General features: G+C 32.7%; 1 protein-coding gene and 1 pseudogene across 3 annotated transcripts; one reads left to right on the top strand and one right to left on the bottom strand.

Annotated features, from left to right (window-relative positions):
• The window catches only part of LOC107464369 (MLO-like protein 1), a 7,078-nt pseudogene extending 4,298 nt beyond the window's left edge, over window positions 1-2,780 (top strand).
• Window positions 2,781-4,618: 1,838 nt separating this feature from the next.
• Window positions 4,619-7,927, bottom strand: LOC107464480 (uric acid degradation bifunctional protein TTL). Of its 3 annotated transcripts, none has more exons than XM_016083400.3 (5): window positions 7,591-7,927; window positions 6,891-6,948; window positions 6,393-6,494; window positions 5,538-5,694; window positions 4,619-5,268 (listed from the first exon to the last, which is right to left on the bottom strand). In XM_016083400.3, exons 1-5 carry the CDS (start codon window positions 7,824-7,826, stop codon window positions 4,811-4,813), a joined length of 1,011 nt encoding a protein of 336 aa, XP_015938886.1. In that variant the 5' UTR covers window positions 7,827-7,927; the 3' UTR covers window positions 4,619-4,810. The 3 variants fall into 3 exon arrangements, with proteins under 3 accessions (XP_015938886.1, XP_015938887.1, XP_015938888.1); XM_016083401.3 differs by having other exon boundaries at window positions 4,619-5,265; XM_016083402.3 differs by having other exon boundaries at window positions 4,619-5,229.
• Between the last annotated feature and the right edge of the window lie 7,485 nt (window positions 7,928-15,412).

The following is a 15,412-nucleotide window of genomic DNA, read 5'->3' as shown; positions in this document are numbered from 1 at the left end:
TACGTCTTTTTATTTAGTTAGTGTCTATCTGTATATAATAATGTATCCTTTCTCTCATAAGTTTTTGTTTAATTTCCGTAAAAAATTTTAAAAACCCGGTTTGCAATCTTTCAGGTTGGCATACATATTTCTGGATTGCTTTCATTCCCGTCATAGTAAGTATCTCCATAAATTTCTTTGACTCTCTTTTGGTATTAGAGATCACTTTAATAAAGCCGCTAAAATTATTTTTTTAAAGATGTTTATATATGTCATGTTATTATTTGACATATTTATTAAATTAGTTAATAATTTATTTTTTAATAAATTAGAATAAAATCGGTTTATTATAGCAATAATAATAAACCTAATTATTTGCATTATAATTATTAGATCCGGTTTGATCCGATCAAATTACATAATCTAAATCGAATATTTTTAAATTTTTTAATAAAAAGACATATATTTCTGAATTTTTTGTTCTACAAACATTTAAATTCCTAAAAATTTAAAAATATAATTAAATCCCTAAAAAAATTGAGTTTATTGTTATTATTATAAAAAAATCAATTTTATTCTAATATATTAAAAAATTCAAAAATAACTGGTCCAATAATAATACGGCATGTAAACGTCTTTACACAAAGACATTTTACGCGTCTTTATTTAACTATCTCTTTGATATTTACATGCATGGCCATACATTTATCTTTAGCAAGTTAATTTCACTATCATAATTTTTTACAAATTTATTTCACTCTATGATATGCCCAGACACTAGGGGCACAAAATACGAGATATATGAACATACAAATTTAAAATTTTTATAAGATATGAAAATACAACATATATCTAAAATATAAAATATTTTTTAGGTAAATTATAATAATATTTTAATATTTTATTGATATTAAAATATAAATTAATTTTTTAATTATATAAAATAGGGATGTTCATTGGCTGGTTAAAATCGGGTGTAATGTGACACATATCCGACCCGAAATATATATCGAGCATATTTGTTAGGCCCGAACTCGGCCTTAAATTCGGTGAAACCTACACACTTTCGAGCCATGATTATACCGAATAAAAACCGGATGAAAATTGGGCCATTAACATTACATTACCCTGATATTTTCTTGTAAGCTAGCATGTGAAAATATTTAAATTTTCAATACTGCAACCATTATTTGACATGGTAAAATTTACTTAGAAAAATATAACAAGAACCAATCATTCTCTAAAATTAAAGCATAACCACAATCAATACTAATATTGTCTAATAATACCAAATATTTAAATCAATACAAATAATACAATATTATGTATTAGTCTAAACTCTAAAGTCTTATGCATTTTAAATATAAAACATTACCTTATAGTTGACTAATAACACAAATATTAAGATTTACAATATTTAAATTTCACGTAAGAATAGTCATCATTCATCACTAATAACACAAAATATTAATTGTTTATGATGACTGAACCACGGGAACGGGTTCGGGTGATCCGAGTTATGGCCCGGACCCAACCCGAAATAATGATCGGATCTATTTTTAGACCCTTATCCGATTTTAGACCTGGTGAAATCACACTAAATTAACCCCTAAGATATTTAAAATATTTTTTAATTATAAAATACTTTTTTAATTAATAATATATTATTTCTAAATTTCAATACATATTAAGAATAAAGATATTCGAAAAAAAAGTTATTTTTTATTAAAACACGATTAGACATGGAAGACACACGTGTCGGACGAGTATGATGAGTGTCATATCCAAAATATGGTCAACACGCGACAAATCAAAAAAGTGTTATTAGATTTCACTTTTTGTGTGTTGATTTCAGCTTCTACTTGCTGTTGGGACAAAGCTAGAGCATGTGATAATGGAATTAGCAAATGAAGTAGCTGAGAGGCATGTAGCCATTGAAGGCGAATTAGTTGTTCAACCATCAGATCATCATTTCTGGTTCAACCGTCCTCGCATTGTTCTCTTCTTGATCCACTTTACCCTTTTCCAAAATGCTTTTGAGATTTCTTATTTCTTCTGGATCTTGGTAAGCTTATTAACTTCTACTATAAAACAAACTATAGAGTAAAACAAATTAAAGTTTTATAAAACATTAAATAATGTTTTCATTGTTACACCAAACATTTTCTTCATTATTAGCGATTGCATTTTCTCAGGTAACTTATGGCATCCATTCCTGTATAATGGGACCAATTGGTTACATTATCCCAAGGCTCATTATTGGGTAACTATGACACTACAATTTCCTTTTATTATATTTTAATTAATTTGTATGCAATGTTAATTCAATCCTTCTCTTTAATATGTTCTTAAATCTCTTTGTGTTGCTGGGATTGTAGGTTATTTATTCAGTTACTTTGTACTTACAGCACACTACCACTCTATGCAATCGTTACACAGGTAAGTCTCACTTGCAATTATTTTTATACAAAGTTAATAGTTGAAAACGATTAGCTGACTTGACATTTTTTATTAACTTGTCATCTAAGAGTTTTCAACTATCTTCACATGAATACTACTACATAGGAATTTCCACCTGGCCAATGAAATCCACCATATAATTTTTGTAACAATGTAGATGGGAACTCATTTTAAGAAGAACATATTTGAGGAACAATTGGAAAGACCTATTGTTTATTATGCGGGAGAAAAGGCAAAGAACAATGGAGCAAAAGCTGATGAAAGCCATGGTGAGCACGAAAGAAGGGCATCTTCACCTGAGGCCAATACCAATGTCCCCAAAGAACACAAGTCTAATTGAGTTTCCAGTTGCTTTGTTAAGATCAACACAAATGCAGTGTTTGAAATGGAATAAAAAGTGAAGACCCAAAAAAATTAAAGGGATTAAAAAAATTACTAATCTTCAAATTACTATTCATTTCTAATAACGGTCAATTTTAAATATCAAAATGACATGTAATTATATTTTTAATAATATCTATCTCTTAATTGTGATAATTAAGTAAACATATATTACATATATTTGTTTATTTAAAGATTGCTTTGTCTATTCATAAAATTTTAAGCATTATCTCTTAATGTGAATATTTTATTTTAAGAGAGGTTTTAAATATGAAAAAGTATACGGAACCAAAAGGTTATCAGCCAAAAACTAAACAAAACCATATTAATTTATATTAATTATTAATTTTAAATTTTTTAAATTCAAAATTTAAAACCTAATTAAGTAAACCTAATTAAAACATATAAAAACCTTCATATTCTCTCTCACATTAACCTACCCACCTCCAATAATCACACACACAGATCTCTTTCTCTCAACAATGCTGTTGAAAGTGCCGGCGACTTCTATACTCTCCACGATGCCCTCAACAAGCGCATCCAAAACAACTGTTTCAACATGAAGTCCATCTTTAACTTCGTCACCGACTGAGGCAACGCCCGAAGCGGATTCACGTGCCTTGGTTTCCGTTCCGCAATCTTCACCATTGACCGTCGCGGTTCCAAGATAACTGCTTTCCGATTTGTTGAAATCAAAAACAAAGGATAGGATTTTTGCTTAAAAAGAAGGAGAAGACCAAGTCGTAGGGTGTTGTTTAATGCTATGCGCGGACGCACCGTACGGGATCCAAGATTTTTGTGCGCTCTCTCTGGAGTCAAACCTTGACTTTTTTTGGTTTTCTCATCCACATGCTTTCAAGGCTTCGGCCTTCTTTAAATTTTCTTTAACTCCAATCTATTGGCTGACTTGGGTTATTGTCTCCGATTCTCCCGTGGCTACCAGGATAATATGAACAAAGAAGATGTCTTAATCTACACTGAACAAAGTGGATAGGTCATGAATTATAAAAAAAAAACATTTATTTAATATGAAAAAAAACATCCTAAAATTTAACAAAAGAAACATCTAATTATATTTTAACAAAAAATAATTAAATATATATAAAATTTAAAAAATATGAAATTCTTAAAAAATAGAGATATTCATATTTGCAATACAAAAAAATTCAAAAAATATATAAAAGAACATCCATTTAGTATGAAAAAGAAACATTTTGATACTTAGTAGAAGAAACATCCATATATATTAATTCGTAGAGATTTTGAATTCATCCAAAAATATTTGGCTGGATTTTGGCTGATATGTTTTTGGTTCCCTAGCTTTACTCTTTAAATATAAGTTAATCTTATCTTAAGATGCCATTTTAATTGGATGAGCACAATTCGCAGAATCCTCCACGAGCCATTTAGTAATTTCTCTGTAAATGAGAACTCAAATAAGAAAACCAAGTAAAAATGTTATACTCAGAACATTTCGTGACTCAATTATTAGCTTGAAACTTGAAAGTACTATCTATATTAATAAGATTCAATAAGCAAAGGAAAACACCAATAAGGCACTCATTTATATTTCTATATTTGGCACTTTTCATATGCTTTATTTGGGTACACAAAACTTTGCTAATACTTGAGACACTTCAGGTAGACATAGAAATACTTGTATTCTTCCGAAATACACTTAATTAAAATCATGAGATTCAGATTGTTGGTAATTAAATTATGCTTATCAATAAACTATGAGTAAGCTGAAAAGTTAGAAAATTCAAAATGTTCCAAGATGCTGCTTCATCAGCTACACTTTATGATAAGAAGTGAATGAGTTGTGAATTATTTATGTGAATGATTGATTCTTGAGCCAAATTAATTGTGAATTTGAACTTACACACATTTTTAGTATTTTACATGACTTTTGAGTATTACAGATGTTCCTAAAACACGCATTGACCCACAAATGTAAGCAGCAATTACTGGTCAACCTTCCTATACTTTTCTAGCTTCCACGGTAAGTGCTGAATGAAAACGGGGAAAGCAATAAAGGAACATGAAAATGTTCCCTCTTCTGTGACTCTTGGATCTCAAACACAATGGATACATATGGAAAGAAGCCTCTTGGATTATACTTTCCTGTGTTGAAACTTATCCTGTATATCCCAGGAGTAACATTGTCAACTATGCTCATCAGTTGACCGCTGCGGCCATCTGAGTCCGTCTTCGATGACCCTTGAAACACCCAACCGCCATTGTCTGAGGCACCGAATTCTGGGCGAGACTGAGCATCTCTCCACACCTCTAAGAGTACATCAATACCAGCAGCTGGACCACCTCGCGAAGTGTCCAACACGTGAGTGGTAATGGGCGGGCGGGTTCTAGCCGGAGCTTGGATTGATTTTCCTACTGGACTCTCCGAAGCTGCAGTCACATGCCCACCAATAATGCTTATACGATCTTCTAGCATTGGGAAAGTTTAAGAATCAAAATAGATCCAGGATTTCAGGAATGCTCAAATTATGAATTTTTTGATGCAAAACATTTGGAAAGACTACACATTGTGGGCTTGTGGCAACCATTAACACTTGTAATTTCCCAAGGAAAAGTAAAGTATGAGCTATCCAGCAAACAAAAATACCCAATTAATCCTCAGTCAGGTCGATCAGGGTAGTCAGTTATACAACCCGGATGTATAAAATATTAATGAAACCATGACAATAAGGAAGTACCTTCTGCTTTTTTGGCAAACATGGTAGAATCTTTATCAGTTGTGGACGGGATGCTTTCTTTACTTGAAAAGAGCTTTGCAAGGCGTAGTTCTGTAATTTTCATTTGCTCCTCAGCTGCAATCTCGAATTCAACAATTGGCCTGTTTGTATAACGTCTCTGCACAACGTGACAACATATTGATTTAAAATTTAATTGCAAAGTGTTATATATCAGCATTTTCCATTTTATATCACTCAAGTTTTCACTAGAGAAAGGTAAAAAAATATTTCAGGTCCCAATATAGACTACAAATTTTTAGTTAATGAATTATGCACAGATAATAGACAATGAGTGAAAGCCTCCAAGAAAGGAAGATTCTGGGTCCTAATGTCTTTCAAAACCTGGCGTTTTCCGTTTTTTATCACTCAAGTTCCTTGATTAGTGAAAGGTACAAAATATTCAGATCCCAAAATAGATTAGGAATTTTTAGTTATTGACTAATGCACTGACGAAGTGACGATAGACAATAGGGGAGAGTGAAAGCCTGCAAGAAAGGAAGATTCCAGGTCCTAATGTCTTTCAAAACCTGGTAATATGAGAACCATGTCCAACCAAAAATAACGAGTTATCTACCAGTTCTTTCAGATCCAAGAAAGGCACCCATTCTATCTCTTGAAACGGTTGATTTAAAAATAAGGACAATCTTAAGCTCAACCTTCTAAAATAATTCATCATTTCCTTTTCTATCTTCCATCAAGAAAAATAAGCAAATAACTAAACACATCGTCACGTACAGTGGCATTGGATGAACTAAACAATTAATTAAAAATTAAAACATGGATATACAAAACAGAGGATTTCAAATTCCAGTGTACCTTCAGTTCAGCAAGTATCTCATCAGTGCTCCTCCCGGATGCACATATGAGAAATACAAACCCAAACTTTTCCCAGTACCGAACATTCCATTCAGATAGTTCCTACAAATTTCAAATTAAACACATTTTAGAAGGCTAATCTTCATTTATAAACTCTAAAAACAACATTTGAAATCCCCCTCTAGCCTACCCCATCCAAAGCCCAATTTGTTTACTCGACATATGCTCCCTCCACAATAATAACAGCAATACCGAGCCAAGTGATGATGCAACTCCAAAATATGAAACATGCAAAATCAGAAGCCATACATAATAACTTTGTAACAAGTAAGAGAATACACCTCCCCAGAGACGGATTCTTTTACACGATTCAATACTCTTATTCGAAATAATCTAAAGTAACCTGACAGCAGAGATCTATAAGTTCTCTTATATTTCATAGTAGAGCATACAGAAACTAAATTGACTTTTGTTCACAAGAAGCAACAGCAAGCAAACCTGTAAGCTAGAACCAGTAGCAGTTGCAAGAGCAGTTGATTGTTCTCCTTTACTCCACCTACACAATAGTTTGGTGCGAAAATCATTACCATTAACACTTATTGAACTCAATGAAACAAAAACCGGAAGAATCACTCAACTGGCCGAGTTCCAATAGTTTTATGAAATTATAAGCAACGACAAACATTACCAATCAAGAGGGAAAAAAAATCTTATTTACAAGTATTCCCTTCTAGAGAAATCAGCATCAGTGTCCTAGTGTCATATGAGTAAAAGTGCTTAAATAATCACACATATCTTCCTCTTTTTTCCATTTCTCTGTTTTATCAAAATGCAAATGCTATATATTTTCTTCTAGAATAGTTTTCTGGCTGAGGCATTACTCGGCATCTTTCATTTTATAGATTTACATTCCTTTGTGCTCATCCTATATATATTTGTAACGATTATGATGAAAAACACTCAACAAGTGAATTCATACACACAGTTTTAGTCTCTTCTTATCTTTTCCGCAATCTCTCCTTAGACCGTCTAAACATGTAGCAGAAATTAAACTCAAACTCTGAAGTAATTCACGGTAAAAAAATGCGTAATCTTCGTGCATTCGAGTTCAATTTTAAAAGAGTCAACGCCAAAAAAAACACAATAAAAAGAAAGAAAAATAGAAGAGTGAAGTGGTGAGAGAGGAAAGAAAGCGAACTGAGCACTGGTTTGAGAGGCATGAGAGGGAGCGTGTTGTTGACCGATCTGAGGGTGAGCAGAGAAAGCTTGAAGCCAACCGTTAACATCAACGGTGTTGAACCAAACGTCTCTGGCAACAGAAATTGCGTGCTCCAGTGAGGAGAAGGGAGAGGCGGTAACCATGTGTTTGGCGAATGTGGTGCTTCCGCAGCATGATAGAAAATCCTTCTCTTCGAAACTCGCCGGCACCGCCATTCGATCTCTCTTCTTCACTCGGTTTTGTGAGATTCTGTTTGAGGATCTGCTGCGACTCAAGACAGTGAGAGTCGGTTGGGGGAATATCACTAATAAACACAGTTAAAATGGTTATGAAATAACTAAATAAATAAATAAGGAAGAAGTAACAAATATAAAAATATAAAGAGAGAAACAAGTATTTGCAATATAAAAGAGAGATAATTTAAAAAAAGAGAGTGAAGATTATTATTGTTGATGATCTATTAACGAGTCTTAACTTTTTATTTATATACATGAGAAGACTTTTTTTTCAATTCTCAATTAATATTCACCATTGAGAAACTGAGCCGCCCAGATATTAATAGACATCCAACTCAGCTTTCATACTTATCACAACACTCTCTCTTTAGATGCCTATTTAGGATTATTGCCTCGTTAAAACCTTACTAAAGAAAATCTAATAGAAAAAAATTTTAGTGAAGGAAAAAGAGTACAATGTTCTTTGTGATGAGGACTACCTCATTAAAAACTGTCAAGAAAAACCCAATAGAAAAAAAACCTGACCAAGGAAAAAAGAGTACCGTCTCCCCCTCTTGTCGACATCATTTAATGTCTCGAAATCGCCGCATTCCAATATCATGTACCAATCTTTTAAAGGAAGATTTTGGGAGTGACTTTGTGAACAAATCTGCCAGATTGTCACTTGAGCAGATCTGTTGGACATCAATTGTCCCTTGATTTTGAAGATCATGAGTGAAGAAGAATTTGAGAGAAATATGTTTTGTTCTATCACTTTTTATGTATCCGCCTTTAAGTTGAGCAATGCATGCTGTATTATCTTCAAACAGACAGTTGGAGCTATCTTATGATCAATCAGTCCACATGATGACAGGATATATTGGATCAAACTCCTGAGCCAAAAACACTCGCGACTTGCTTCATGTATCGCTAGTATTTTAGCATGATTAGAGAAGGTTGCTGCTATCGTCTATTTTGTGGACCTTCATGATATAGCTGTACCACCATATGTGAACAGATATCTTGTTTGAGATCTCCCTTTTGTGGATCAGACAAGTACCCAACATTTGCATAGCCAACTAATAGTGACTTGGATTCATAGGGATAAAATAATCCCATATCAACCGTTCCATGAAGATATCGAAATATTTGTTTGATTCTACTCCAATGTCTTCTAGTTGGAGAGAAATTATATCTTGCTAGTAAGTTCACAGCAAATGATATATCGGGTCATGTGTTATTAGCAAGATACATTAGCGCTCCAATGGCACTAAGATATGGTACTTCAGGACTAAGGATATCTTCATTCTCTTCTTAGGACGGAATTTATCATTTTCCACATCCAAAGATCTTACAATTGTTGGGGTACTTAATGGATGTGACTTATCCATATAAAATCTCTTTAAGATCTTTTCTGTGTATGCTGTTTGATGAATAAAGATCTCATTTTTTATATGCTCGATCCGCAGGCTGAGACAAAATTTAGTCCTTCTAAGATCTTTCATCTCAAACTCTTCTTTTAGAGTTTTTATAATTGTTGGAATCTCTTCAGGAGTCCCAATGATATTTAAATCATCAACGTACACAGCAATTATAATGAATCCAGATGCAGATTTCTTTATGAAAACACATGGACAGATATCATCATTCTTGAATTTATTTTTGGCCAGATACTCAGTAAGACGATTATACCACATTCGTCCAGATTGCTTCAGACCATATAAAGATCTTTGCAATTTGACTGAGTATAACCCTTGCGAATATTCATTGGATGGTTTAGATATCTTTAGTCCTTCAGAGACTTTCATATAGATATCCCGATCTAATGAGTCATATAAATAGGCAGTTACCACATCCATTAAATGCATATACAGTTTATGATATGCAGATAAACTGGCCAAATAACGCAATATTATCGTATCCACTACAGGGGAATACGTATCTTCATAATCTATACCAAGCCTTTGTGAAAAATCTTGTGCCGCAAGTCGAACTTTGTAGCGCACAACTTCATTTTTCTCATTTCGTTTTCTCACAAATACCCACTTGTATCCAACAGGTTTTACATCTTCTGGTGTACGGACTCAAGTCCAAAGACTTCACGTTTTGCAAGTGAGTCTAATTTAGTCTTCATGGCTTCTTTCCATTTTGGCCAATCATTCCTTTGTCGACATTCTTCGACTGATCTTGGCTCAAGATCCTTATTTTCATACATGATATTTAATGCCACATTATATGCAAATATTTCATTGACAATTGTCTTATTTCGGTCTCATTTCTCTCCTATAAAGACATAATTTATCGAGATCTCGTCATTTTCACAATTTTCAGGTACCTGAACGTCTTTTGGCATTAAAACTATATTAGAATTTTGGACAACTACAGGTGTTTTTACTATGTCTTTTTCAACAGAAATAGTATTTATCTCTTTTCTCTTTTGAGGATTTTTGTCTTTGGAACCGACAGGCCTGCCACGCTTCTGGCGTGTATTTGCTTCGGTGGCAATTTGTCCAACTAGGACATCAATTCAAATTGGGGCATTTTTCGCTAGTATATAAGACTTGGTTATCCTCTTTGTATCGGAAAATGCATCAGGCAATTCAGTTAGCTATTCTTTGCAAATGTATAATCTTTTGAACTTCTAGTTCACATTACCCTAATCGAAGATCTAAATGCATCAACGATAATGCATTCCAATTAAGTTCCTTTTCAGGAAGCTTATTCTCTCCCCCCTAATGTTGGAAATTTTGATTCATCAAAATGACAATCTGCAAACCGGATTTTAAATACATCTCCAGTTTGTATCTCAAGATACCTCACTATAGAGGAAGAATCATATCCAACATATATCCCTAATTTTCTTTGGGGTCCCATTTTTGGTGCAATTAGGTGGTGCAATGGGAACATATATCGTACATCTGAATATTCTTAAATGGGAAACACTTGACTGCTGGCCGAATGCTAATTGCATAGGAGAGAACTGATGGTAACTCGTTGGCCTCAAACGAATAAGTACTGCGGCATGTAAAATAGCATGCCCCAAACCGAGGTTGGGAGATTTGTTCTCATAAGTAAGGGTCTAGCAATTAATTGGAGACGTTTAATAAGTGATTCCGCTTTACCCATTTTGTGTGTGAACATAAGCTACTGGATGTTCAACACTTATTCCATTAGTCATACAATAAGCATCAAATGCTTGGAAAGTAAATTCGCCAGCATTATTGAGACGAATTGTTTTGATTGGATTTTTTGGAAACTGTACTTTTAATCGAATAATTTGAGGCAGAAATCTCGCAAACGCCAGGTTGCGAGAAGACAATAAGCACACATGTGACCATCTCGAAGATGCGTCTATTATGACCATAAAATATCTAAAAGATCCACATGGTGGATGAATAGGTCCACATATATCACCTTCAATCCTTTCTAGAAATTTAGGGGACTCAAATCCAATCTTTATTGGTGATGGCCTTCAAATTAACTTCCCTTGAGAACATGCAGCACAACAAAATTCACTAGATTTAAGAATCTTCTGATTCTTTAGTGAATGTCCATGAGAGTTTTCAATAATTCTCCACATCATGGTTGTTCCCAGATGACCCAATCAGTCGTGCCAAGTTATGAATTCATTTGGGCTAGTAAACTTTTGGTTTACAATGGCATGTGATTCAATTGCACTAATCTTGGTATAATACAACCCAGATGAAAGTGAGGGTAACTTTTCTAATATAACATTTTTATTTAAATCATGAGTTGTGATACATAAATACTCATGATTTCCCTTATTCATTGTTTCAATATGATATCCATTTCGGCGAATATCTTTTGAAACTCAACAAGTTCCTCAAAGATTTGGTAAATAATAATGCATTATTTATACGAATTTTGTTCCTCCGGGAAACAAAATTATAGCTCTTCCGGAGCTTTCTATCACATTGCCTGAGCCAATAATAGTATTAACATATTCTTCTTTTGGCATAAGGTATGTAAAATATATATCACTTTTGATAATGGTGTGCAAACTTGCACTATCCACAAGGCATATATCTTCACAATATGTCTTTGCCATTTTTTTTCAAAGGCAAATAATAATAATAATATCATATTAAACTATTTCATCATTGATCAAATAGCCAATATTTCCTTCAGATCCTCAAAGATATTAGATACATCATAATGAGTGGTGGAATTTTTATAATTTGAAACAAAATTTGTTTCTTTTTCTTTGTCATTCTTTTTCAATAATGCTTAATAAAGATCAACTAGGTGTCTTGGGGTACGACAGGTACGTGACCAATGGCCCTTTCCACCACAACGGAAGCACTTATCATCCATTGATTTACTTTGCCCATTGTTTCTTTCTTTATCCCACTTCTGGTGAGATTCTTTCTTGTGAATATAATTCTTCTTCCTTCCATAATTATTATTATTACCAAAATCTTGTCATTTTCCTCTTTTTGGGGTTATGATTTACCGCATTTGTTTCAGGAAATGGGCGGCGCCAACTGGGAGAAGGCAAGAAATTAATTCAAAATATTTTTTAAATCTTTTTTTTTCTCGATACTGCTGTTGTAGGAGCACATTTGAGGCATGGAAGGTCGAAAAAGTTTTCTCTAACATATTGGGCTTGACGAAGTATCACCATCTTTTGATGATTGTACCTTTCTTCAAGATCTTTCCACAGATCTACGGGATCTTTTAATGTGAGATGTTCATTTTTCAATCATACGTCAAGACGACGACAAAGGAAAATCATAGTTTTGGCTATATCCTTCTGTGATGTATTATTTTCAGCCTCAATGGTATCTTCAAGATCCATTAAATCAAGATGGATTTCAGCATCTAATATCCATGATAAATAATTGTTTCCAGATATATCAAAAGCATTATATTCAAGATGAGAGAACTTCGACATAATGAAAATTTGTTACCTGGAGTCTTCCTAAAATTTCGTTAGAGCTTCATGCTGATAACGTGTTATGAAATAACTAAATAAATAAATAAGGAAGAGGTAACAAATATAAAAATATAAAGAGAGAGAATAAGTATTGCAACATAAAAGAGAGAGAATTAAAAAAAAAAGAGAGTGAAGATTTTTATTGTTGATGATATATTAACGGAGGCTTAACCTCCTATTTATACACATGAGAAAAACTTCTTTTTCAACTTTCAATTAATGCCATTCACCATTAAGAAACTGAGCCGCCCAAATATTAATGGACATCCAACTCAGCTCTCATACTTATCACAACAAAAATCACTAATCGAGTGATCTTATTCGGAACACCGCACTATGCCACGTTAAAGCCATTTTCCAAAAGGATTAAATTCCCAAAATGGTCATGAGATTGACACGGTTGATATATTTGCATCATTAGTCATTTGATACAAAGTAACGTATCAATTTGGTACATATGTAATGATGACATAGTAAATAATAAGGGAATAAATAATATTGTGACACGTGGCATAATCCTATACATGACATAACCATCCATGTCATCATGCCGTGTGTCGCTGACCGACATGTCATCATACTGTTATACGTGGTCAAACCATGAGGCAACACATGTCACTAAAAGTCCACGTTATCAAGCCACATCAGTGCATTGTTAACAGAAAACAGGTCAAGAACTAATATGTTATAATTTTTTTTAATTTCAATGACGATTTTAGTGCACGACATCTATCTCAGTGACTACTTTAAGAATTTTGTCATTACAAAAGTGGTGTGAGAGATTTGTGTGGTGCACCAAAAAAATATCTTAAAATTTCAATTGCATCAATTATATTCTTTTGGCAAAAATATATTGTTATTTTTTAACTTATCTGTTGTTAACAATGTACTAATGTAGTTTGATAATTGAGAATTGTTAGTGACTTAGTAACATATAGTACTTTATAATTTGGCCACGTATAACACTACAATGACGGATTGACTAGTGATCTACTGACTTATAACATATTAACGTGGACGATTGTGCTATATGTCATAATATTATTTGACCACGTATCGTAATATCCATGTATCATCTACTTTATCATCATTATAAGTAATACACTTTAGTCATTGACTTTACATTAAGTAATTTATTTTAATTTTTAAAATTGAATATCAAATTTAAAAGTTTTTAAAGACTAATTTAAATGTTTACTAATTAGTAATTATACATATAGCGATATAAAACTCTAAAAGCAATCAATTAACACAAAAAAAATGTGAAAAGATTAATAAAAAGAAAGAAAATTAAGTATAATTCTTACTAAAAGTGAGAAACATAATTTAGTTATGCTCAGCCATCAGACTATTATGATGAAATAGAAATGAATACACAAAACATTATTATTCAGCACATAGAGACAAATTTAATTCTCAAACCCATATAATTGTACACACAAATAAATGACCGCAAGAATAACGAGGTATCCCAGTAGAAATTATTCATGGTTAAATAAAATGCGCAATATATTGAACTATGGATCAGTGGCGGATCTACGGGAGGCCTAAGGTGGTCATGGTCCCCCCAAAATTTAAAAAAAATAGTAAATAGTAATAATTAATAATATTAAATTTATTTTTATATATAATATTGAAAAAAATATAAGTTACAAAATTTTATAAATTAAAATAATTAAAAACTGCACTATGTATTAGATATTTGAATTATTGTTGCTCTTGTTAACAAATAGCCCATTCTAATAATTAATAAAAATGGTTCTATTATACTAGCCCAAGCCCATACTATTAATTAAAGTAACCCTAGTACATTTTTCAAATATTTATTTCAAACTATCATAGGCATAGCGTCACTTTTCTCTCTCTTTTAGTGATTCCCAAACTTTTGGTCTTCTACTCTTCTCATTTTAATTTTCTTTCCATACCAAAACAAGACATATGAAGAAAAACCATTGAAGAGAAGTGAACAACAAAATATTAACCATTGAATACACAACAAAGATTCAAAGAGGTATATTTCAATTTTTTTTAAGTTAATCACAACTTGTTGAGCAAGATATTCAACCCCCTGCTTCCAAAATAGCAAGGACTGAAATAGATCAAGTTAATATTGATACATTGATGCGTGATTCCGGAAAGCGTCCGCAAATTTGGAATTATCCTATCAATCAACAAGATAAAATCCGTAGAGCATACATAAAGTTTGGACCATATCAATTTATTATGGATGAGTACCCTCTTTCTGGTCTAGAAAGTCATCCTCGTCGTTTCAAAGCTCATTGGTTTAAGAGTTTTTCTTGGCTAGAATATTCGCCAGAAGTGGATGCTGCATTTTGTCTTCCATGCTATTTATTTTCTAGAAAATCAAGTCCATTCACATCAGGAGGATTTCGCAATTGGAAAAAAGTGAATAATGGAAAGGATTGTGCATTTTTATCTCATGTGGGTAAATCTCTTAATTCTCCTCATAATATTGCTGTTAAGTCTTGTAAAGATTTGCTCATCAATTACAGCTAGCTCTTGTTGCTGCGGCTAAAGAAGTTGTTGATGTTCATGCTTTTTTTTTAAGTTTGAGTAATATTATCAATGTTATGTGTTCTTCTTGCAAATGCAATGATGAATTACGATC

The sequence above is a fragment of the Arachis duranensis genome, chromosome 9, assembly GCF_000817695.3.
Source record: "Arachis duranensis cultivar V14167 chromosome 9, aradu.V14167.gnm2.J7QH, whole genome shotgun sequence".
Classification (NCBI taxonomy): domain Eukaryota; kingdom Viridiplantae; phylum Streptophyta; class Magnoliopsida; order Fabales; family Fabaceae; genus Arachis; species Arachis duranensis.
This window is presented reverse-complemented; position numbering and strand designations above follow the sequence as displayed.

Coding starts and splice junctions, on each gene's coding strand:
- LOC107464480 (XM_016083400.3), bottom strand. CDS start 7,826: ATGGCGGTGCCGGCGAGTTTCGAAGAGAAGGATTTTCTATCATGCTGC. Junction 6,495..6,890: donor CTACTGGTTCTAGCTTACAG/GTTTGCTTGCTG, acceptor TGAAATTTGTAG/GAACTATCTGAATGGAATGT. Junction 5,269..5,537: donor GTTTGCCAAAAAAGCAGAAG/GTACTTCCTTAT, acceptor TCCCAATGCTAG/AAGATCGTATAAGCATTATT.